At 40.1% G+C, this 25,672-nt stretch overlaps 2 protein-coding genes across 3 annotated transcripts; both read left to right on the forward strand.

Annotated features, from left to right (window-relative positions):
- Window positions 1-251: 251 nt before the first annotated feature.
- TMEM139 (transmembrane protein 139) lies at window positions 252-5,072 on the forward strand. The gene is made up of 3 exons (XM_082056114.1): window positions 252-555; window positions 1,577-1,885; window positions 3,283-5,072. Exons 2-3 carry the CDS (start codon window positions 1,638-1,640, stop codon window positions 3,770-3,772), a joined length of 738 nt encoding a protein of 245 aa, XP_081912240.1. The 5' UTR covers window positions 252-555; window positions 1,577-1,637; the 3' UTR covers window positions 3,773-5,072.
- Window positions 5,073-6,309: 1,237 nt separating this feature from the next.
- On the forward strand, window positions 6,310-24,790 carry CASP2 (caspase 2). Of its 2 annotated transcripts, none has more exons than XM_082048250.1 (11): window positions 6,310-6,466; window positions 6,732-6,882; window positions 11,090-11,257; window positions 12,383-12,458; window positions 13,911-14,005; window positions 15,505-15,681; window positions 16,881-17,009; window positions 17,471-17,561; window positions 21,876-22,025; window positions 22,117-22,226; window positions 22,831-24,790. In XM_082048250.1, the coding sequence occupies exons 2-11, from the start codon at window positions 6,733-6,735 to the stop codon at window positions 22,963-22,965; spliced, it is 1,281 nt and encodes a 426-aa protein (XP_081904376.1). In that variant the 5' UTR covers window positions 6,310-6,466; window position 6,732; the 3' UTR covers window positions 22,966-24,790. The 2 variants fall into 2 exon arrangements, with proteins under 2 accessions (XP_081904376.1, XP_081904377.1); XM_082048251.1 differs by having other exon boundaries at window positions 6,464-6,599.
- Window positions 24,791-25,672: the final 882 nt, after the last annotated feature.

Here is a 25,672-nt window from a genome sequence, read left to right on the forward strand (position 1 = left end):
TCATAAATAGATTTATGTGTGGACCATGTGATGTGGGCTGGGCCAGCAGTCCATCCCCCTTTGTGAGGCAGAGATCAAGATTCCTCTGCTACGTGGGGAGGAGAACGTAATTTTCAGGGCAGAGTTTCTCTCCTTAAAGTAAAGCAGACCAAACAGATCTCACACAGGTAAGCACTCCCCCACTGCTCACTCCGCCCTCTTTCCTAATGAGTTTCCTGCTTTTGTGGGACAGACCTAGAACAGCAGCAAAAGAACAGAAGGTCTGTGATGGTCTAGAAATTGCTTTGGATTCAGAACCTGGAAAAATGAAGTTCTACTTTCCCACACAAAACTCGTTTGGTAGCTTCTGATATTCACTAGTTTCTGGCTTTTAGTTTCAAACGAAGTCTTCAGTGCCTCCATACAAGAAAAAAAGAGGAAAGGAGAGTTTTTGCTGGTGTCCCATCCTCAGGTCAGAAGGGGAAGTAGCAGGCATGAAAGAGCTTGCATATTTTTCCTTCTGATGAAGAGAGAAGCTAAAACATGACTACTCCTACCTACCAAAACCTCTCTCTGGTAAGTATAAGCTGAAAAAGAACGTGTTTATTTTTATGGCATTTGTATATTAGTTTATACATTTACCTATTTTTTGCTATAACTAGGGAAAGCATTTAGCGTGCAAAAGCACACAATGTAACGTAGAACTACTATATAAAACTGTGTATTTGTTTGGAGATGCATATTAATGAAAAATATGCCCATTGTCTTATGCTTTTTTTTCTTCAAAGGGGTCTTCATCAAAACAGTGGGATATATGTAGTTTAGTGCAACACATGCAAGATGACTCCTTATTAATATTTCTTGAATGCCACAGATCTCTGGTATTCACTGTATATTGACTGCACACAATGACAACTGTTGTCTCTTTCACAGAGATGGGGTTTGGAATGGGGCACAGGAGGTGCTCTCATGTTTGAGAATGGTGCAAAAGAGCACATCAACAGAAAAATCCTTACACTATTGGCAAATATTCAAATACATGCCCACAATTTGCAAAAACAGACATACCCCAGCTATATATAGAACCTAAAGTAATATTATTGCTGTAATGCTACACTCAAGTTAGACGCTCAATTTACTGGGGCAGACAGCCCCATCGATAAGGCTGGGATCTGAACTAGTATCTGAATGTTCATTATGCAACGTACAAATGTCATAGAATTTACCTTTATTCTGTGTTTCACTTTTGTAGTAATATCAAATCTGCATCCTAGACAACCCTAATTTTATTAAGAAGCTAGACCTTTTTAGATAAGCCTGACAGTAACTGCTGATGGTCTATTTATGCATTTTATGTCTTGCAATTGTGTATCCAAGCATTCCCATTATTCAATATGCATTCACATAGGAAATTCTAGTACATTTACATTGGTGTGCATTTATGCAGAGATTTCCCAGGCTTATTATGTATGTGCATATCTGCATGTTCTCATGATGGCATGTACTCGAGTAGGTATGTTCTTATTTTGGTCATGATACTAAGAAAATGTTTGTATGCTCATGTTTCATATTGAAAAAACAATTCCGTCTTCCACAGATGTCTGTCCCCTTAACTGCTCATCTGTTGTCAACTGTTTGCTACCACCACCTATACCACCATGCGGTTAGAAACACAGTGGAAGAACATTCGCCAAGCCTTGTTGCTTCTTTTCACTGCTGCTCTTCTCATTGGGGTCACCATGCTGGCCATTACTTCTAACATCAACCCAGTAGGCTATTTCTTCCTAGGAGTAGGGGGAGTGTGCCTGGTTGGGTATTTGCTGAGTGTGTTTGTCGAGTGTTACCTGAAGAATCATCGCCGACATGACACAAATGAGATACCTCCAAGCAGACAAAGCCAAGCAGAGTAAGCAGTAACCTGATAATTCTTCTTACTTTAATTCTCTCTCCTCAGATATGGCCATTTTACATATTGTTCTGCTGCCGTTCCCCTATGGCACTAAACACAGACCCACTCCAAAAGATAAAAGGTCTTTTCAGGTTGCTTTCCTTCATTATTCAGGTGGAGGTTGCAAATGTCTATGCCATGCATGTTCTGTATCTTGCCCAACATATATTTTCTTTCCCCCTAGGAACTGATCCACTAACAATTCCCAAGATTAAACAGGTCCAGGCCCAGTTTTATTTTAATTTGAGTTATCAAGTCTTGCCAAACAATGAGTCAGACAAGGAAAAAGAAAAAATGCTGAAGTAATATTGCGTCTTAGCTGGGTTTAGTTTTATGAACCTTATCTTCAGAGCAACTGTTCCTTGGCAAACTTTTAAAAAGGAACTTGTAACTAGGTGTATTTCCAGTCTTAAAAAAACACAACTTTGACAATAATAAGCTCTGATTTTGAGAGGCTCTGAATACTCCCACGTCTCCTTGGCTTCATGTACATTTGCAGGTGCTCAGCATCACCTAATTTAACCCCAGTTTACCTACTGTAGTCAAAGAGTTTATTTGTATCTTTGCTTCCTTGTCTGTAAAATCCAGATAATAATTATCCACATCCATAAATGACTTTAACTTCTCAAATACAGGTGTTGTGGAAGTGCCAAAAATGTTATTATGTGTTTACTTTTAGAAAGAGTGCATAAAAAGAAGTCTACCTTGGGCTTTGCTAGCTTGGGGGCATACTAGAAGAAAATTAGAAAATTAGTATCTGTTTACAACCTAAAAAGGAAAATGTTTCTAAAGTAACATTTTTCTCTGCAGATATTATTTTTAACACAGAAGAGTTAGTTCTTGCTTAAACTAAACAAAAATACTTAATTTTCTCCACTTCTTAAAAATAGATGAACATTGAGCTAAAGTATTAAAAAAGTAAGATCCTGTTTTATTCTGAGGAATAATTAGTAGTTAGTAATTCTTAGTAATACATTTTAACTGGTAGGAGATTATAAATGAGAGACAGGACCCTTTTGGGTCTCTTCCAACTTGAGATATTCTTTGATTCTATGATCAAGCTAAGCCTGGGACACTGAAAACCAGTATGTTTTTTTTTTTTTTTCGCTTGTTTGGAGGAGTGTAGGAACATGGCCAGATGGTCCATTCTCTGGACCAGAAAGCAAGAAATTAAGTTGGCTGGACAAGTGAGCAGCAGAATATCACATAGAACAACACCACATGAGATATCCTCTCTCAGTCATATCTATTGATTATAGCATGGTCCCTATACTACATTATCCAGACTACCTGCCCCTGCATAAACTAAGCAGTAAAATAACCAGTAAAACTGTCATTCCTCTCTTTGTGCATAGGGTGAATGCTGCCTATGAAGCACCCACCTATGAGGAAGTGATGACTATGTCAGCTCCAGCAATATGGACAATTGCATCCAATCCAAGCTTAGTGCCCTCACCACTGAATGAGCCTCCTCCTTACAACGTTGTTATTGAATCATCTGCCCAAGAGGCTCTCAGGGTGTCAGTGCCAACAGGCACAAGGGGGACCTCTGAGACGGACATAGGTTCCAGGATGCAGTTGCAGCTGGTGCTGCCCCCAAGGCTCCAACGGTTTGTTTCAGACATCCATGAAGTAAAAGGTATTGAACAAAGGTTTGAGCCACTGGAGCCACTCACTCCACCACCGGCTTATGAGAGTGCCATTAACAATGATGTCTTTGAAGATACTTTCCAGCCCTCCATATTATCATTAATTTCGCCTTCCACGAATGAAGAACCAAACCCTCACCCCAATACAGGGTGCTCCTGGAGGGAAGGTGAAAGTGCTGATATTTTTCATGCCTGAAACTGTAAAAGTCTGTCTCACCATTATTCAAACCAGAGCTGAACTACAGACAAAGCTTCTGATCTCACTAGAACCTTTTTGCACAAAATATAAATCGATGTAATACCACAATGCTTTGTCTAGGCAGATCTGTAAAAATACTGTGAGGAAAGTTTTGTTACATACAGCAACAATTCTCAAACTGGAGATACACCTTTGTGAGGGAGGAGAGTGAATCATGAGAAGAGACAAGGTTTCCAAATGACCTCTGAAGAAGGACTGTAGGATGCAGCGAGGAGAAACTACCTTGGAAAGAGAAGCAATAGGAACTGCACTGAGTAGATTCTGCCTGTGTGTTACAAACAGCAGCATTGCTGAGAGCTGTGTGATCATCAGCCACCCTAAAATTCTGACTGAGAGACTGAGGCTGTAATTCCCCATGTTGCTGTTTCACAGGAACACAAATTTATGGCCTGTGCTATTTGTTGCTATCCCTCTGCTGCACCCGCTCCATGTCCTCGGCTGTGCTGCCATGGAGTGTGGCTGAGGGTGATTGTCCTCATTGGGGACCCAGCACCACCCGATATCTGTCACTTGGCATTGCAAAGCTGATGGCAAGCACAGCACCGTGAAACTACTGCTGTTGTTCACACAGTTATCATCCCACACAGCCTGCAATGGTGGGCAAGAGGGACAAAATAGCAGTTTTACTCCTGCAAGAGAGTCTGGCAGTAGGATACATGTACATATACATATACACATACACATATACGTATCCTTTGCTAGGACCACCAGTCTTAGCAGCTCTACAGGAGGGTGTATTTCTTGGCTGTACTACTGCCGCAAACAGATCACTTGAGATATTTCATTGTCATCATGGCAAACATTTGCATAGAAAGGTCAATGCTCCTCTAGCTCTCTGTAATGACATCATGCATGGAGACTTCTCTCTGGACTCTGGAAAGTGCCAGTCTGACAGCAGAGGACACAGCTATAGCAGAGAGCACTTAAAGATAGCAGTTCCAAGACACACATAGTTTGCATCATGACAGCTCTAGGTTGCATCCAGGTTATAGCTCTCACTGATCAGTGACGGTGTGTGCTCTTTTAAAACGGGTGAGTTAAACTGATGGGCTCTGCAGCATTAAAGTGGTCTGCAGTATGCAAATAAACATTCGTGGCTGGTGAATTTCCAAATCAAAACAAACAAACAAACAATGGTGGTCCAAATCTCCTGTGAAGGAGAGGAGTAATCATAACAGCCTTGTCTCATACAATTACATCATTTTTTATTCATGTGAAGAACCATCAAACCATACACTAGAAGCAAATAAATTATTTCTTATTGTTTGATTCTTTATACTTCAAAGAAAAAAAATACTTTTAATGTTGTTTCTAAATAAATGGGACCGCATTAAAAATACCTAGTGGCGTTGTTTATTTTTCCTCCCCAAAGAAACACTCCACTCCATGCTTTTGCTTGTGTTCTGTGTATTTGAAGATCTTGGCTTAGAAAAAGGAGAGGAGTTCCATTTCTAAATCTACAGCTGAATCACTTTAATATCATTAATGATGAAGCAGCTAAGATACCTGTTATAAAAGTACTATGAGAGACAAATTTGCTGATAGAGGCAGTGTGATTTTTTCAAAGCCACTTATTTCTTGCATGTCTCTTCTGTAGCTGCAAACATGAAAGAATAAGCTACAACAAAAAACTAGCACAGTTCTTCCACGCAGAAACAGAAATGGAGTCTAAACTGGGCAACCCAGGACCTTTCGGAGTGCAATGAATTGCCAGGAGTTAGGAGGAAATTCAGGTGATCTGCACAGATAAAAGTTAGCCAAAAAACCCCTAATATATATATAATTAAAATAATAAATATATATATATATATAATGTCACCAGCTGTGATCAGTAGGATTCGGTTTTAGCATCTGTAAGGGTTATTCAAGCTTCTGAACTTGTGTTAAGTTTTAGTATGTGAAACTCCTGTGCACCAAGGGACGACCGTTTGAAGCTTTGCATGCCAAGAGCTGTAAATTTGCTTCTGCTTAAAAAGGATGCTCACTTGCTCTTCCCTTCATATTTCACGTGTACTCTGCATGCCCTGTGTGCCCCCCTTCTTCCCTTTCAATTACGTTACTTGTGCCCTTCTTTGATTTTAGCTGAAACGTATGTCAACAAAACATACATAACAAAAACTCTAAAAATAATATTTAAAAAAAAAAAAATCCCAGAACCGGTGTGCTTGCAAGCCAAGCTGCATACCTGTGAATTCTACGTGTACGCAGAGCCCCTCCCATTCCTTTATGAGCAAGACAATAATCCCGCCCCCGCCACACCTCCTGCTCCTTGGCCCCTGCACGGCATCCCGCAGTCCCACGTGCGGCGGGAGGGCGTTGCGGGGCGGGGCCAGCACGCACTGACGGGCCGCGGGAGACGCCCCGCCCCGGGGGCAGAGGCCAGGCAGGAATATACGCAAAACCTTTTCCGCGCTGCGAACTCGCCCCGCCCAGCACCCGCCTTGAAGCGACTGCACATGCGCGCAAGCGCCCCGGTGTGGGTGGTGTCCGGCGCTTGTTTTGTTCAGCTGTCGGAAAGGGAGGGGCTGCGGCTTGGGCCTCTGCCGCGTAACTGGTGGAAGCGGGTCTCGCGGTTTGAATCGCTGGGGCCGTCGGGAAGAAACGCGGGCGCGCGCGGCGTAGCAGCGCGGGGTGAGTGGCGGGACGAGCGCGCGCTGCTCGGGCTGTTTGGCGGGAACTGGTCCCGGGAGCGCGCATAGCGGCCTGCATCGGCCTGCCGCCGTCGGGCCCTTGCGGCCCTCCTTCTCTGCCCATCGCCGACCAGGCGAGTGGTGGAGGCCCCTCTGCGCGTTGTAAAGGCGGCGGCAGCCCGCAGAGTCTGTCTGCTTCCTCTTGAGCGGGAAGTTGGGAAGTTGCTCGCTGTTGAGTAGGGCTTTGTTTTACTCTCTCCTGGCAGGATGCTGGTTGCCTGCGGCATGCAGCGATGTCACCAGGAAGCTCTAAAGAAGAACCGGGTGATGCTGGCAAAGCAGCTGGTTTTGAAAGAGTTGATGGAGCACATGATAGAGAAAGACATCATCACCACGGAGATGATGGAAATGATACAGGTATGCAGGTTATACTCAACTGTACCATGAATTTTATTCCTAGTTAAGGTGAGTGTTGTTCTTGGCAGTGGCAGCACAGTAAAACTCATCTGTTTGTTACCAGCATTTTTTAATGTGACTGTTTGCAGAACGTACCGAGCAATATGGAGTTCGCTTGCAACACGTAGGGTAACTGTAAGCTGCTTTTGGCAATATGGATTTTGTCGGAGATTTATTAAATTGTTGGCTTGTGTGTTAGTATGTAGTTGCAGCATGCTGTGCTTCGAAAGTCAGGTGGTATCCTCCAGTCTTTTGTTGTCATTTTGTTGTCATTTTGTTGTCATTTTGTTGTCATTTTGTTGTCATTTTGTTGTCATTTTGTTGTCATTTTGTTGTCATTTTGTTGTCATTTGTCAAAGTAGGAATAATACCTACTTCCAGAATAATACTGTGAAAGTAAGTGAAGCACCATATTATAAACTAGCTTGTTGTGGCACTTGTACACCTGTTGCTGAAAGAATTTGTATTTCAAATATGTCTCTGTAGATTGCCTGGAGAACCTTACAGGATCCAAGACTCTCACTCTCAGATAAAAATGCTGTTCACAGGCTTTTGTTACTCATCCTGAGCAGTGGGTACTATGAGAAATAGTTAGAAATAGCTTGGGATTGCTCCCAAAGGTATGGTAGTGCACTGAAGACTGCAGAATGGAGATATGGCTCTTCAAAGAGAAAGCAAACTGGAAAGGTAATTACTGAAGATGCACATCAAATGCATCTCAAGATTCAAATAAGCAAACAAGGGTCTTTTTAGTCCCTTAGTAAGGTTGATGGTCCTGTCATAAGAACAGATGCTGAAAAATAGAATTATGAGATATTTGCTGGGCACTAGTGCAGCAGGTATGAACCTGAGACTGATAAGATTTTTGAAAGCAACAAGGAAATAACTTCTTGATTAATTTTGACTCGTGTGTGTCAAAGATAATGTGAAATTTCTCATGGGACCTGTCAAGGATACTTGTGCTAAGTTGTAGAGACACAGGCAGTTTTACCTGAAGTAGCTCCAATCCCTAGTGGAAAAGGTCAAAGGTACAGGAAGACAGTGAAAGTCAGAGAAGGAATCAAGAACTTTTTTTACTGGTTTTGGCTGGAATAGAGTTGATTTCTTCATACTAGCTTGTATGGGGCTGTTTTGGATTTGTCATGAAAACTGTGTGGATAACAGGGATGTTTTAGTTACTGCTTGCACACTGTCAAGGTGCACAAGAAGTTGGGAGGGGACACAGCTGAGACAGCTGACCCCAACTGACCAAAAGGATGTCCCAGACCATATGGCATCATGCTCAGCAATAAAGGCTGGGGGAAGAAAAAGAGGGGACATTTGGAGTTATGGTGTTTTTGTCTTCCCAAGTAACCATTATGCGTGATGGAGCCTGGCATTCCTAGAGATGGCTGAATATGTGCCTGCCCATGGGAAGTAGTGAATGAATTCCTTGCTCTGTTTTACTTGTGTGCACATCTTTTGCTTTTCCTATTAAACCATCTTTACATCATCCTGCACGTTTTTTCAGTTTTACCCTTGACTGAGGGGCTCCGTGGTCGCAGTCCCATTTCAGACTCTGGAAGGTTTCAAAATGATTCCAAGAGTGAGATTAAGACACAGACAAGGTCAGATGCCACTAAACAACCTATTTTATTTTTACGCCTAAAGCTAGAATGACAGAGTAAGTGGGAGGCAATTAGGAGGAAAGTTAAGCAAGTGATAGTTACCGCCAGGGATCCACCAGGGATCCGTCATCCATTGGGTAGCTCTCAGGTTTCAGGCCCTGGTAGTGCTGGCAGTTTGCAGGTCTCGGGTCCTGGTGGTGCAGTGAGTTTGCAGGTCTCGGGTTGTGCCGATATCGGAGTCCAGGTCCCAGTAGTGCTGGCAGTGCTTGGGTCTCAGGTCTGCTGGTCTCAGGTTACAGGTTTTGGTCCTGGTGGTGGATGGCCAGTTGTAACCTGGGTGTTTTGTGGCAGTTGGTGGCAGGTGTTGCCTGAGGACACTGCAGGCCTTGTTCCAGATGTTGGTGGCTGATGCTGCTAGAGTTTTGCTTGAGCTTTACACAAGCTTCAAGCATTCTTTGAGTTTTAGCAGTTCACAGTGATCATGCATTTTCTGCTTTAACTCAATGAATTTAAGCATTTACAGGAGGCCAAATTAAGCAGGCAGTGTAAGCAAGCATTTTTCTGTAACAAGCAGGCCTTAAGCCCATTATTTTAGCAAGCAAGCTTTGAGACAATAATTCACAATATCTCAGCCTTCCACACTTATGCTGTGTTTTAAGAACCACCGTCTCTCATACACACATACCACATGCTAAGAGGCATCATCTCTTATAGAAGTCCACTGGGCTTAAATAAGGATGCTGATGAAATATGAGTGGTTAGTAGGGATGTTGAGTTGCTGGCCTGAAGTTAGTCACAAAAATGGGAGGGAGGGAAAGAAAAGGAGAATTTAAATTGGGTAATTTAGAAAGATACCAAAAAAATTGAGATTTTAAAAAAATTATACGCACTTTTAAGGAAGAATAATGAAAAAAATGTGTTTACGGTATAGTGGAGATGATGTAAATATAATTAAGTAGGTGAAGGCCCAGATGAGAGGGATTTCAAACACAGAGCAAAAATCGTAGTGGAAAGCAAGTGGGACAGTGGATACATAAGTTTTTAGAATGAAGTAAAAAATCCACTTCATTAATGCCTTCTTGTCAGAGCATCAGGTATTCTTCCAGAGCTCTGGGATGGACCTTCAAAATAGCAGATATGACAGCAAGAGCTTTCTCTTGCTTTTTAAACAAGGTGAATGCTGTCAAATAATCAAAGACTATCAGATCGTGTAGATACTGAGATCTCAGTGCTCTTTGTTGATACCAGTGTATGGAGCTGGTTATCTTTTATGAACTAATGGAGAAGTGTTACCAGGAGAAAGGGCCAAGTATTTTCATACTTCTGGAAAGGCACAGGTGAGATATTTCTGTATGCACTTCTAGTCAACAGTGTTCTGAAAGTTGAGGTTTCCATGGATATGGGAAAGGGTACTTGCATTGTCAAGGTGAAAAGGCCATTTATGAGGAGGCTGAAAGAAGGTGGCTTGTTTACTATAGCAAATGGAGACTGATTTATAGAAAGAAGTTTGATAAATAAGGGAAAGGACAGGAGAACAGTGAAGTCAAGGGACATTGTTGATACAAAAATAAATGCTACTAGTCAGTCATGAATGAACATATATCTGAAATTTCAGAGTAGGTTCATAAGCATTGGATCAACAAAATTCTGCAGTAGCCTTCCAATGTGATGGGACAAAAGCCAAACTATTTTTAACACCAAGCTTGATACATTTTGTAAAGGAAACCAAATCATGTAAAATGTTCTGTACCAGAGGATTTACACATCTGACTCAATGCTTTTTTTTCTGATTTTCCTGTGATTGCTAACATAGTCTTAGTCTTTGGTTCTGTGTATCTCAGCCTTTCTTATCCATGAGAAGGAGAGATCTTGGAGCTAAGTGGTAATTAAAAATATATAGGATGAATTCCATGGAGTTTACAAAATTTATATTTGATACTTAGTGTTTTAGTACATGATGTTTTGGTGTGTTTTAGATTTCACAGGGAAGGCTATTTGTTGGCAAGTGTCCTGTTAATATTCTAACAATTAGAACTCCCTGAGAATCTTTTACAGATTTTTTATTGTTACTTTTTCGCATACACTACTGTATATTGTTTCATTGATCTAAATGTTACAGTCTATACGTATGTAGCATCTTTTCAGAATTCACTCCGTAAAATAAGTATTTTACTGAAACTTTTCTTAGGCTTTGTGTTATTTGTGCGTGAGACAATAAACCATTGGGCAGTAGCGGAAACATGTTCTGGACTTTGTGCATTTAGTCAGGGGAAATAGATACTATTAGAACAGTAACTGGAAGTAAAAGTTTAGAGAGAAGAGCGTATATTACTCTGATTGTGTATGAATTGTTGACTTGCTATATTGTCATATATTCTCCCCATTGTGCTAATAGGAAGAGATGAGTGGGAAAAGCTATAAAAATGGATCTAGTACAGCTAAGCACAGTTATGAAACGTTTACATGAAGGAAAAAAGTTGAGTTGTTCTGAAGTTTCGTTCAATATTGATTGCATTGACGTGCTAAATTTGAGTGTGCATTTTTTTTTCCTCTGGGTCTAGGCCAAGTCAGGGAGCTTCAGCCAAAATGTGGAATTCCTCAATTTGCTCCCCAAGAGAGGCCCTAATGCCTTCACAGCCTTCTGTGAAGCTCTACGAGAAACCAAACAACAGCATCTGGAGGCAATGATCTTGAAGACAACATCCAACCTAAGCAATGGGATTGCAAGGGTACAACAGTTTTAAAAAAATAAAATGGATATACTGCATTTCAGATTGGGTTTGTGCACTAAGTGATCTTTTTCAAATGGGAAAAAAAATAATTGTTTACAATGGAGAGGATGAGTTTTTGTTGCAAATTGGAACTTACAGTAGCCTTAGTAAAAGCAGAGGGGAAGAAATTTGGGAACAAGAGAATTTTTACAGAGAATCACAGGATGGTAGAGGTTGGAAGAGACCTCAGGAAGTCATGTGGCACAACTCACCTGCTCAAGCAGGGTCATCTTAAGGAAATTGCCCAGAATCACATCCATATGACTTCTGAATATCTCCAAGGATGCATCCTCATGGATTCATCCATGGAGGATGAATATCTCCATGGGTAACCTCCTCCAGTACTTGGTCACCCTCACAGAGAAAAACTGTTTCCTGATATTCAGAGGGAGCCTCCTGTCTTTCAGTTTGTGCCCTTTGCTTCTTGTCCTGCTACTGGGCCTGGCTCTGTCCTCTTTTCACCCAGGTGTTTATGTAGAGATTCCCCTATATGAGATCACCCTGAGCCTTCTCTTCTGCAGGCTGAACGGTCCCAACCAAAACTCCCCTGGCTGCACCCCAGCGAGAATGAGACTGGGACCTGAAACCCCAACTCCTTAAATCTGAAGCATGACACTAATGGCATGAAATATTCTTATTGATCAGTCTGGATGTCAGTCAAGCTCTGCCCCATCCATGCCCCCCTTCCTTGATATCTCACACCTGTGGGCAGAGCACTCAGAATGTCCTTGGCTCTCAGACCAGAGCGATTAAAAACATTAACTCTGTCCTGGGGTGTTACCTTCTTGTTCTCAAACTAAGTCCAAATAATGACTGTGCTAGCTATGAAAAAGAAAGGTTTGTAACTGCATGAAGAAAATTAAGTCATTTCGAGTCTGACCTGCACACATTGATAGAAGTGGTGCTGCTGTCCTGGCATGATGTTCCATTTGGATGTGAATGATAATACTCTTTTTAAAGTCATATATTAGCATATGTAAGTACATGTATCTTTGTTCCATGATACCTACAGACTTGTACCGTACTAAAAAAAAAAGCTGGTTTATGCTTCTCTTTTTCATGGATTTGTTGGTTATCTTGTAGCTTGAGTGCTGTTCTGGATCAAATCTTCCATTCTCTACCAGTGAATCCTGTAATTCAAAGAGACCATGCTGGATTGGTGAGTCACACATGACATTGTGAATACTTGATTGGCCATCTAGTTGTTTGCTTCTAATTTCTCTAATACTCAATTCATAAGCTTGCTACAGCTTTGTTCATCCCAGGAATACAGACTCAACAGTGAACTGACTGTATTCTGATCAGATGCAGGAGGCAGAATTAGGCTAGAAAATGGAAGTGAAATAGCATATTGAAAGAGAGAATCCAGTCAGTTTCTAGTCAGCTTCATTTATTTATACAGGAATTTTTGTCGCCCAAACAATACATTAGTAAAATCGGATATTTTCAAAGATTTTCTTCTTTCTTAAAATTCGTAGTAGAGTTTAATTGAACTGGAGCTGTGTAAAGATAATGATTTTGGCCAGAATTTCTTAACTTAGTCTTCCTTCTTAGCAAATAAATTTAAGTACATGGCCTTATATATATTACATGGGCCCAACATAGATTTCTGTAGCTTTTGTTAAGTGCAGCAAATTAGCTTTTCTTTAGCAAGCATCTGTGACTTAGATCAGGGAACTAGTTGTTGGGATGGATCTTCCTGCTAGTCTTTATTTTGCCTCTGGTAATTCCTGAAGTACTCATGTTCCGTAATTGTAGGTTTAACTGTATGCTGGTTAGTAGGAGTGCTCTCTCTAGTGTTAAAGAACAAGAATCTAGATTTTGAAGGCCATTGTTTTTTTTTTTTTAATTTAGGTGCAAAGGTTTTATGTTTGGGTTGTTCTGGGTTTTAGAACATGCATTCTCTAACCAGGAAAGCCATGTCTCAGAAGGTGAAAAAATATTTCAAAGGAAGTAATGAATGTCATAAGCTCCTTTTCTTCAGGATAGGGCAGTAAGTGTTTGTCTGCAAATGATGAATAGTTGATTATCATTCCCCATATCTGCTGTTATCCAGAGGAAAGGGTTATTCAGAGGCAGGTGAACAAAAAAGGGCATTGCACTTTATGTATGTTAGAAACATCTAGTTTGATAGCTTATGTATGTGTTCAGCAAAAAATAAATAATTGTATCCAGTGAGCATGGGAGGCCTTAAATGAAAGGAAAAGCATTATTCTATTTGAGTATTTCTAGCAATGGTTTGTCAACCTAACTGTGAAAGGAATAACATACTGTTCAAAATGACAGAAAGCACTCATCTCTAATTTTAGATGAGAATTCTGCTTTCATAGTCTTGAACTAAATTTACTAGGCCTTAGGTAAGGCTAACTCACATATAAGACAAAAAAAAGTTGCCAATTAAAATAATAAAAAATAAGCATGTAATTCTAGTACTTTTGATCTTTTTCTGCTATATTTCATTCTATGATGAAGAAGAATTTTTAGAGGTGTGAATAGTATACTACAGGAATATGCCTAAGACCATGTACTTCAGAGTTTGCCAGTTACTACCTTAATGCAGAGGCTTTGTAGCTGGAATTTTTTATTGTTACTGATACGTTTATTTGCACAGAACCAATGGAACATTCCTTGGATAATAGAGATGGTCCCCTGGTTCCTTCAGTGAAGCACTGCACTCCTGAATTTTATCATAACCATCAGCACTTGGTAAGTAGTTGGCAGAGAAAATCTCCTTAAGATGTGAAAAATATGAGGTGTTTGTATATATCAATGGAGCACATGCTACTTAAAACTGAGCCAAAATGCATGCTGCATTAGAATCAAGATCAGTGGTGTGCTATCTGTGTAACTAAAAGATGTTACCAGTGTTGTTTGATTTGATGTAGTTCTCATTTGCAAGTGTCAAGAAATTCTGAGAAGTTCTGTAACTCTATGCAAATCTCTGGCTCTGGTTTTTGTTCATGAAGAGCTTTGTGAAATGTCTTCTGTTCTGTTGCTCTGTGTAGGCTATCAGTATTATTGTGTCTTATTTGTCTGCATCCTCATCTCCTTCAGTGTGATGACACACCTTTCAAATGACTGTAATACGCTAGAACTGTGTTTCAAATAGTAGTCACAGTCTTGGCTGTTGTAATTGCTACCTGTACCTGGAAGAGTATCTCCTTAGGTTTAAGAAAAAGGTCAGGATTCTGTGCTGGGTAGCACTAGTTAGAATAGCCTGAGTTTCTAATCTTCTGCAGCATTTGAAGTTATGTAGGTAGACTAATTACTTTTTGTTTATTCTGTTTGTAAAGCATAGCTTCTGTTGGAGTGGGTTTAAAGGAAAAGAAAAAAATCCTTTCTTGTATACTTTACGAGGGTCACACAGTGTGCTAATGCTGAACACTCAGTCACAGGCTCTATGTACAGCGAAACAGATATTTTGTTTTAACTGTCTATTGGAGAGATCTAATTAGGCAGCATCAGTGTGAGTTTGACTTGACTCCTTTTACATCTATGCTTGGATACACCCTATTTGATATGCTCCTTTGGCATTAAATTTCACTTCCAATTTACAGCAGTGTTAGTAAGTGATTTGTTGCTGTTAGAGTGGGAGAGGCAGAGAGAGAACTTAATTTGAAGACACCCCTCTTAAACTAGTTCTTTCCCTGTTAACCTTTTTTTGCCACATGGATAACTTTTGGGATCAGTGACTGACAGTCCTGTGCTGTTACAATTGCACTCATGCTATTTTACATCTGTTTTCCCAACAGCAATTAAGAAATGTTAGCTAGGTTTTACATAGTGTTGTCCTAAGGCCTTTGTTGGGGACGATGGAAATATGTGTGGCCATGTTGGGGTGAGAGTGGGGAAAGGGAAAAAAGTTAGCAAGATCTAATTCACAGTTTGAAATGTATAAGCTCTGTTTATTTTAAAATGATAAATAAGGCAAGCTAGTGTAGCATCTTAATAATAGTGTTGTAGGATCATCAGTTGTGAAGACTTGCAAATGCACTTAGTTGTCTTTTGCATCCTTTGCAATTCAAACATTTATTTTATTTATTAAAAAAACACAAGTAAACAAAACCAAACAACCTCTAAAATTTGACCTCAAGAAATCCTGTGCATCATATATCAAGCTGATACGTAGGGATTACTGTTCTAGTCTAACACTCTGTTATTTCCTTGTGTAGTCTAAAGTTACCTATTTAAAATCTTCTTTTCAGGCATATAAACTGATATCAGAGCCTCGGGGCTTAGCGCTTATTCTCAGCAATGTCCATTTCAGCAGTGAGAAGGACTTGGAGTATCGTGCAGGGGGGGATGTGGACTGTACTTCCCTGGAGATGCTTTTCAAGAATCTTGGGTATCAAGTGACTGTCTTTCATGATCTAACTGCACAGGTAAGGGGGATGGATCCTAGTACTTCACAGCCAGTACAACTGAGAGTTTGTAACTGTTCCATAAACATCTTAGGATGTTCTGTTGGATATAACTAAGCTTAAACAGGAGGATGTGAATGGTCACTTAGGAATGAAAAATAAGGTTAAATGGGATGATGTCTGCTTGCATTCTGACAAGTATGAAGAAGCTTGGAAGGCAGAGGACTTACAATAGAAAGTAGAATCACAGAGAACCACAAGAGATACTACTCTAGTCTGACCTCTTGTAGTATAATACAAGGGGCAAGAATTTCTTGACCACACCTGGCATGTGTGTTAAAAACACAAATGAATATATCTCCAGTTTACTCTAGATAGGTTTTTCTGGTATTCTGCTATCCTAAAAGTTAAACTTTGCAAATATTTGACGTAGACTTTGCAAGTGTAAGTGGTGGTTTTTGTGTCCTTTCACTGATGGAGTCAATTGCTATCCTGTTTATCAGTCTCCCAGTATCTGTTCAGTTAAGTTCTGCTCTTTCAGTCTTTGCTTTGCTCAAGTAGTGGCTGTGCTTCACTTTGGGAAATTGGTAGTGTTCCATGACTGACTGAATCAAGCCACTGTCTTTCTCTATGAATGGCAATTGCTGCCCTGTCCAGCCTCATTTGTTCTTATTCCTTTTAAATCCATATGAAAACAAGTGGTATAGAACCTGTTAAAGCATGTTTTATTCAAGAAGGCAGCTTTTTGCAACATTAGTAATAGGACTTTTGCACCTGACATGTAGTCAGTTTCTAAAGCTTTCGACTTGTAATTTGCTGTTGTGTTTTCATCACTAGTGTTTGGCGTACAACTGATAAGTTGCTCTGATGTCTCAGCCAGACTTAAGTGTTAGTGTAAAATCTCTATATAATATAAGTTGGTTTCTTCTGTGTTGAATCCATGTGTACCAACTCAGATACTTGTTGCATCCCCCTACTGAGCGGTATAGAAATGTAGATATCCTAAGTGAATGGTACTTCGTGATGTTATGCTTAGGACTGAATATTACATAAAAGAACAAGAACATTTTGCTGTTGTTTTTATGGAACATGTCCTGTAAATTTGATGTATGTAAGGCTTATTTCATAACAGGAGGACCATTTGTGTTTTTCCCTGTGTATTGACCCACTTTCCCTGTGCAAGTCTGGAAAGCATTAAACATTTTTTTTTTCTCTTCTAGGAGATGCAGAATGCATTGGAGAGATTCTCTAAACTGCCAGATCATCAGGATGTGGATTCATGTATTGTAGCTCTACTTTCCCACGGTGTAGAAGGTGGGGCTTATGGCAGTGATGGCAAACTACTACAGGTATATTGCTTTGTCCTCATGTGTTGTGGGTTTTCTCTTGGAAGGTAACAATGGAAAGAGGGGAAGAAAAGTTTTTTTTAAAAAAAAATAAAGTGAAGCGATGGGAGACTGAGGATGTACATTTTTTAAGATGGCAAAAATAAGGGCTTGTGGGAAGAAAGGGGCAGGAGGCTGTCCATGAGAGGTCTGTGAGATAAAGAATGACATAGAAATAGGGCAGGTGGGGGAAGCTATTTAATTCTCTTTTTCCTGTACAAGTATGAGGTAGAGTGCTTGAACTCCGACTAATAGGAGCTAGGGGTGAGGGTGGGAAAGGGATGTGTTTGTCACACAGAGAGTTTGAAGATAAAGGAGAAAATACCAAGATTAGTGAGGTAATAGCCAAAATGAAGGGAAGCAAGGTGAGACTAGGTGTGGCTCATAGAAGGCTGCAGTGAAGATTATTTACCGTCTTCTCTCAGTTGCAGGAGGCTTTCCGTCTCTTTGATAATGCAAACTGTCCGAATCTCCAGAATAAGCCCAAGATGTTCTTTATTCAAGCTTGCCGGGGAGGTGAGTGCCCAAATACTGAAGGCCATGTATTTGACATGCCATTGAGTCTCATTTTACGCACATACACACCCTCACATTCAACTTGCTGTCAACTCTCCTCTTTGCTTCTCTCAGGTGTAAGTGGGACTCATATTCACCTCCCTCTGCCCTGCTGCTGCTGCTACTGCATCTGTTGCTCTGTAAGTGTCTTTTGCTCTGCATGAGGTGTGTGCATTGACTTGCAGACCCCAGAGCACCTTAGTGATACAAAGCTCTATGATATCCCACTAGTATATAGAAGCTTTTTCTTGCTATGCCTGCCGTAGGGGGAGTGGGGCATATGGTGCATCAAATTGCAGCACAGCATGGAGTGGTACACTAGCACTGGAGTCTTGCCTGAGGTCCTGTCTTTTTCTTGGTCCTGGATGTGTTGTGTCTCATGTGTTGTCTCTCAAGCTATCAAAGTTGGCTCCAGGTTGTGGGGTTTTTTTCCTTTATCCTGCTAAATGACGTTTCCTTACACCTGTTGTAGAAACAGAATTCTTTTCTTGTTTCTCCTAGGTTGAATCTTTTCCCACTCTTTCCTTTTTTTTTCTTTTTTTTTTTTTTTTTTAATTCTGCTATTCGCTTTCCCTCCTTTTGTAACTATGTCTGTAACTACCTACCTTTCAGATCTGCTAATGACCAGTTTTTTCCGTAAAGTGTCTGGCCTTTGAGGTTGCTGGGAAACTGCAGATACTCCAAAGTGAAGTTCTGTCTTATAAAGCTTTGTTTTTTCCCTTGTGATAAAGAAATGTTTCTAGCGTTTATGCTTTCCCCCCTTTTCCCTTGTTCTTTCCAACAGTCTCCCTTCTTTTTCATTTTTACCTGAGCTTTATAGTTTGTCCTCTAGCCAAGAAAATGTTTCATTCATTTGTTATATACTTGTGTGGAATTCCAATTCAGAGAAGAATCTGAAGTGTACCTGAAATATTCTGAGTATCAAAAATATTTGATCCTTCTAAGCATTTGGAAATATTGTAATGTGCATGTTTACAATATAAATTGGATGTGATTGCTTTCCTTTACATTATTGAGCCTTTAGATACTCTTGAACAAATGTGAGTACACAAACTCATAACAGTCTGGAAATAGGTGTAATAACCCAGAATTGGCAGCTGACATAATTAGGTAATTAGGTTTATTTGACTGTAATGTTACCAAAATGGGTCTGTTCACATCAACAAATCAGGCTTGCCCTTCTGCTTCCCAAGAAGGTTTCAATTAAGAAAGCTATGCAAAATGCTGCAGAATTGGAAGGGATAGTGCAATAGGCAAAGGATTGAGACTTGAGCAACTGAAAGAGAAAAATCTATTCAGTTTAAAAAAAATAAATCATAGAAAATAGAAAGGGTTGGTTTGGGAAGGACCTTAAAGATCATCTGGTTCCAATGCCCCTGCCATGGACAGGGACACCTTCCACTAGGCTGGGTTGCTCAAAGCACCATCCAGCTTGTCCTTGGATGCTTCCATGGATGTGGCATCCACAGCTTCTCTGGGCAACTTGTTCCAGTGCCTCACCACTGTCATAGTGAAGAATTTCTTTAATCTACATCTCCCCTCTTTCAGTTTAAAGCTATTACCTCTTGTCCTATCACTTGTTCTATCCTACCCCTTGCTAAAAGTCCCTCTCTAGCTGTCTTTGGGCCTCCTTTAGGTACTGGGAGGCTCGTATAAGCTTTACCCAGAGCCTTCTCTTCTCCAGGCTGAACAACCCCAACTCTCTAAGCCTGTTTTCATAGAAGAGGTGTTCCAGCCCTCTGATCATCTTCATGGCTCCACTCTGGACTCATTCCAGTAGCTCCATGTCCCTCTTATCTTGGATGCCCCAGAGCTGGAGGTGGGGTGTTGTTAGAGCAGAGTAGAGAGGGAAAATCACCTCCCCTGACCTGCTGGTCATGCTTCTTTTTATGCAGCTGAGGATACGGTTGGCTTTCTGGGCTGCAGGGGTACATTGCTGGATCATGTTAAGCTTCTCATCAACCAACTCCCCCAAGTCCTTCTCCTCAAGGCTGCTCTCAGTCAGTTTTCTGCTCAGGCTGTACTTGTGCTTGGGTTTGCCCCGACCCGTTTGCAGGACCTCGCACTTGGCCTTGTAGAGCTGAAAAAGCATAAATTTGTCTTTTTTAATGTCTCTTTTAAACCTTGAGTAATAGTTGAAGCGGAAAGCTACTTACAAAGTAATTGAGCTGCCAACAGAATATGTGTACCTTTTCATGTTAGCATTCAAATGTTAGACTAGCCAATACATTTTCTTTTAAAGTAGCATTTAAAAGACTGTATAAATAGTGTGGACAACTTTAGATTAGTAATCAATCTCTTCAGGCATGCAAGGTAGCTGGAAACGGTTGAAACAAAATGAGAAATGCATAGGTTATTCTTTTTCTCTAAGTTTATGTGGTAAAGCTTTTCTTTCTTCTATTAATGACACATTAAAAATGTAGATAAAGCAGAGTTGGTACGGTCCACTTAATTTCCAAAGGGCCTTTGGCAGGAGTCTACTAAAGAATCGAATTAGTCCACCTGCTGTCCATGGATCAAAAACCAGCGACAACAGAAAGCAATAGGAAAACAAAAATAGTCAGATTTCACTATGACACAAAATGAGACTTTGAAGCTGTGTTTGATATAGTAGTTTATCCAGAAAAGTGGAGAACTTTGGTAAATAATGACAAATAGGTAGTCAGCCATTATTTAAATCAATTGAGAAAAGAGTGATCTGGAAGCCTCAGTAAAATTTAAGAGGCTGGATCAAACTGAGTGGCAGTTATTGGTGATATAAATTAGAGGTTAAGTATATAGAAGAATATCTTGATAGGGTTAGTGCTATACACATTTTTGTTTTGTTGGCAAGTTGAATAGAGTGGTGTTTGAAGACATGCATGAGGAAGACATCTAATTCTGAAGCTTTAATTAAAAAGGTTTTGACTTTATATATTATGGGATGATAACAGTGTGAATAATTTAGCTTGACTGTAAAGTTACCTGAGTTTTATCTGAAATAACAGACACTGTGAACAGTACTCTAAATTTTTAAAAATATATAGAACTAAAAGATTTTGGAGAAGTGTAATAAAAGTGATTTTAAAAGTGTGGTTAAAAAAAGAAAAAATTGCATTGCTACCTGAAAGAGGTGGAAGTACCCATGAAATTTTGAGCTATGGAGCCTTAATTATAGGCCTGTCAGACAATTGCACCTCTCCCACTGCCACTTTCATTTTTGGACGAAAATAACAACATTGCTGACTTATGAAGTGACCATTTCCTGTGTATAATTAAGAGATGCCACCAGTGCCACTGCCTGTGAAAGCGTTAGAAATCCAAATGCATTTCTTAGACACAACCTAGCAACAAAAACCTAGAGCCATCATAACAGGAAGGCTTCTGAAGGGATGCTTATGCCTCCAAAGACTACAATCTGACCCATGCTGTTAAGGAAGTAAGTAAAACAGTAGCTTCTCATCTTGCAACAAAAGAACAAAAGGGCAAAATCAGGTAGAAATCCTGTAAAATGTAGTTATATTTTTCATACAACATAGCTAGACTATTAAGCTATTGCCATTAAGCAGTTAGTCTAAATTACAATGGAAACTCTGCATCGTGTAAACAACCAATAGAGAACATCTCCACCTGTCATAATACATACTACAAAGGACATTAAATATTCTATAGGTTTTAAACCAGTTTTCCTGTACTCATGTTTGGGGTCAAATTATTTTGTATGTTACTATTGCACAATTTATGCTTTTAATTAAAACAAGTGGGATTTTAGTCAGGATTTAGAACTAGGTGAGATACTTGGTCTGTTTTTTCTTGATGTCTTGGAGGTACACCTTAGCAGCAAAAATGGTAGCTCTCACTCAGTTCTGCAATAAATACACTGTTAGCATTGCAAACTAGACTAGACATTTTTGAACATTTCTGTGATTCGTGAAGGTGGAGGCCAGAAACTTTTAGGGCTAGGCATCAAATCCTTCCATACATGGTGAAGAACTATCAGAAGCTTAATTGCTTTCTGATTATCCCATGACATGCATAGGAAAGGAGAGGGGAAAAACAAAATCAGTCATGATGCGGACTAACAGTCACATTAGGCTGAGCGGGTTCAGTACTTGTTGGTATCTGCATTAGTTTCTGCAGAACTTTCAGATGAGTTTAAATAACAGCTGAAAAAGCTTAAAGTTCATGGTTCGTTGAAAAGCTTTCTGCATGACAGCAATTGTGGCATTACTGACCAGAGCAGTAATTCAGGATGATTTTTTTTTTTTTTTTTTCCTACCCCTTCACCCCCTCCAGATAAGACAGACCGGGGAGTGGATCAAAGAGATGGGAAAGAATGGTCAGATTCCCCAGGTTGTGAGGAAAGTGATGCAAACAAGGAAGAAAATCTCAAGCTGCGCCTGCCTACATGCTCTGATATGATCTGTGGATATGCTTGTCTGAAAGGTACTGGAGAGAGGCCCTAATAGTCAGGGCATAAGGAGGTTTTATGTGTCTATGTTTCCCAGAAACTTGATAATACATGTTTTCTTCTCAGGCACTGCGGCCATGCGAAACACCAAGCGTGGATCCTGGTATATTGAGGCTCTCACCTCTGTGTTTGCAGAGGACTCCCGAGACACTCATGTGGCTGACATGTTGGTGAAGGTGAGCTGGAGCATCTTTGCTCTCCCATACTTACCTGGTTTCTGAAGTGCCTTCCAGTGCTTCAAATTGCTTGCATTAATCTACTATTAAAGCAGTTGTTCTTGCCTTGCTTGTTGCAAAAATATTACTTCTTTCCCTGTTTTTACATATATATTTATATACAGTTCCACAGCACTTTAACCGAAGTCAAAATGTTGTTTCTTTTACTCCTTCCATTTCCTTGTGTGATTTCATGGTGAATTTATGAGGATTAGTCTGGCTTGCCAAGAATTACTTTTCTATAGAAATAGCGTGGTTTTTTTTCCAAGTAGATTCATTCCCTGAACTGGCTCACCAAATAGCTGCACAAGCACTTGCACTCACATAAGATTAAGAAAATGGGCAAGAGGGAGTGGAGACAGCTGTGTGACCACAACAACTTGAGCTGCTGTGGAACTGAACCCTAGTTCTTTATCCGTATAATTTAGAAAGACAATAGATAGGGCACTACTTAATAAGTTAAACAGAATAATTTGTGAGTACAGAAAGCAATGACATTTTTCTTACTTCTGTCTTCTTAATCCTTCCAGTCATTTTTTTTTTTTTTTTTCAATCTCACATCTAGGTGAATAGGCAAATCAAGCAACGAGAAGGTTATGCCCCAGGCACAGAATTTCACCGCTGCAAGGAAATGTCAGAATATTGTAGCACACTCTGTCGGGACCTTTACCTTTATCCTGGCTATCAAGCAGGAAAATAACCTGCCAGCTCTGTTGGAAGAGAGATACTGCCAAAGCTGAACTTTGAGTATGGATGTCGAATTTTCATTCTTATGGGCTGTGACATCAGATGCTCAAGCAACGAATGCTTGTTTATACCTGGCCAGTCCAATTCTTGATGTCTCTTTCTAAAATAATCTGGCAACTCTCTTTGTAATCTGATACAGTTCAGGGTTTAAAATTCCAATATCCTCACTCATTCCATATGTATAGACATTGAGGATCAGCACTGGAACCGGGAAGAAGTGGGAACATCCTTTGGAAGGAGACATAAGGACATCAGTAAGCTAAGTGAATGTGAAAAGGCAAACAGACTATTCATAGAGTTTTTTAAATGTTAAGCCTCTCTGAAAGGAAAGTTATTTATAAAATACTACTTATCTTATGCTTGTATTTAAAAATTTTTTAATACTTTCTGCCTGATTCTTCAGTCAGGACAGCCAGCTCCTGTGCACGTTAGGAAAGGGTTCCTTTATGAAGGAGAATCCTTCCCCTGTCTAAAATGGAAGGTTATTTTGAGTACTTGACACTTTCCTATCCATCTCAATCACTTGAAAGTCTCTTTTTGCACATTCCTTCTGCAGCTAAGAGAACTACAAGACATCCCAGGTTATCAGAAAACAAACAGAGATCCAGAATTTCTCATGTAGGCAAATAAGCCTTCATGAACTGCCCCAGAAATAGTTTTGAATCTAGAAATTCTAGATTAGCTTCCTTTAGTCTCAAGACTGAACAACTGCGTAGAATATTACATTTGAGGAATTTGTTTGCCATGGTATCTGTGTGTCCCAACAGGCATAGGATTCAATCCACCAGCTTCTCAGGAGTCTATAAATTGCTCTGTACAACTGAATCCCTGAAACCCTTCAGCGTTGTACAAAAGGATGTTTTTGTCTTCTGTTTAATTAACAAAAATATTCAAGGCAGCTCTTTACAGTCTAAGTGTGTTGCTTGGATTATTTATCACTGCAGTTTGTTTCCCTTTTAAATGAAAAGGAAGGGTTTCACCTTATTACTCTGTTACGTGAGTTTTCTTTCTCAGCCACGATCATTTAAAGCTAGCTAATGTTGTTTGCAAAGTGTCATTTCAGTTGGTCAATAAGAAATGTTGTGGCATAATCAATCACTTCTTTTGAATATTTTCTGCACAGCCTCTTCATGTTGTAATTTGTTTCTTGCTTGTGTCCAGGAGATGGGAATTTTTCTCCTTTTGTGGTAGAGCCTAAACCCTGGTATACTGGGTTATACATGGACTACAGTCTTCTCCATTTTGTAGCAGTAAGTTGGTATAGTTTCTGGCTTACTCTTTTTATGTAAGTGTGGCTTTTAAAAACTTTTTTTCAGCATAAATTATGAATAGGAAGCACAAAGGGATATGGAGGGAGACTGGAAAATTAGGCATGAGATTTTTTTTATTGTTCTGCCTAGGAAAATGAAGGCTGTGTTTCGTCCAGCTGACAATGGTGCATCAATAACACACATCTTGAACTACTCTTAGACACAACATGTGATAAACAGAACAAGGATTATACTTGCCAATTGGTGCCTTACTCTGAAGTTTGAAATACCATTTTAAGGGCTATTGTACCTCCCTGGAGTATAACCACTTTCTTTGTGAGTGCTCCCTCTTTGAAATGGTGCAGTATTTTACAGATACATATATTGATGAAGCAGTCCACCATGATGGATTAGATTTCTGTAGGATTGCATCAAGTTGCATTATCACTGCCAATTTTGTATATACCTATTGTATACTTGTATTTTACTGCCTTGAGGTGTCAAAATAAAGAATTATTGTTTGATTGATCTGTGCAGTATCTTCAATTTGGAGAGTTATACCTCTGTGCAGAAATGGAACTTCTATATAAAGATAATTATGCATAATTTCTAGAGAGGATCTCCCAGAGATACTTTTGAACTTTCAGGCAAAAGCCTGCTACTTCCTAGCTGCAACTGGTATGGGCTGCTTGTAAATTTTGATAACACCTGCACTAAGCTAAATACATTTTTAATAAATATGAAGCAGAACCATCAATTAGGCAGCCAATGTTGTGTTTCAGAACAGAAAATATTTAGATTGGGAGAACTGTGGGCTTGGTGCTCTTGAAAGATTTGCTGCCAAAAAGAAGGGTTTCTGAGTCTTGGAAGGAGGAGGGGCCCACAAAGAAGGTGAAGATCCCAGCTGGAGGAAAGTTCCTGGAAGTAGTGGAAGATCTGGGAGATCAGAGAGCTGCATGGAAACAAATGTCAGGGCATATCTAGAGGCCTTGACCTGTAATGCCCAAGACTGGTAACTATGAGGGGCTGTGCAGCACAAAACCGACACAACTTTCTGCTCCAGTTCAACAACCAGCAATGACCACAGAATCATCTTGGTTGGAAGAGACCCTCAAGATCACTAAGTGCAATCATAAACAGTGGCATTAAGCCATGTCCCTAAGAACCTTATCTATGTGCCTTTAGACACCTCCAGGGATGGTGACTCCACCACTTCCCTGGGCAGCTTGTTCCAATGCCCGACAACCCTTTCTGTGAAGAATTTTTTCCTAATATCCAATCTAAACCTCCCCTGGCACAATTTGAGGCCATTTCCTTGCATCCTATCACCTCCTGCTTGGGAGAAGAGACCAACACCCTCCATGCCACAACCTACTTTCAGATAATTGTAGAGAGTGATAAGGTCTCCCC

The sequence above is a fragment of the Streptopelia decaocto genome (genome assembly GCF_964273445.1).
Source record: "Streptopelia decaocto genome assembly, chromosome: 1".
In the NCBI taxonomy this organism is placed as follows: domain Eukaryota; kingdom Metazoa; phylum Chordata; class Aves; order Columbiformes; family Columbidae; genus Streptopelia; species Streptopelia decaocto.

Bases quoted from the DNA above. Each gene is read 5' to 3' on its own strand.
- CASP2 (XM_082048250.1), top strand. From the start codon at position 6,733: ATGCTGGTTGCCTGCGGCATGCAGCGATGTCACCAGGAAGCTCTAAAG. The intron at 22,026-22,116 runs GTACTGGAGAGA...TTTTCTTCTCAG, and splicing joins TGGATATGCTTGTCTGAAAG to GCACTGCGGCCATGCGAAAC. The intron at 22,227-22,830 runs GTGAGCTGGAGC...TCTCACATCTAG, and splicing joins TGGCTGACATGTTGGTGAAG to GTGAATAGGCAAATCAAGCA.
- TMEM139 (XM_082056114.1), top strand. From the start codon at position 1,638: ATGCGGTTAGAAACACAGTGGAAGAACATTCGCCAAGCCTTGTTGCTT. The intron at 1,886-3,282 runs GTAAGCAGTAAC...CTTTGTGCATAG, and splicing joins AGCAGACAAAGCCAAGCAGA to GGTGAATGCTGCCTATGAAG.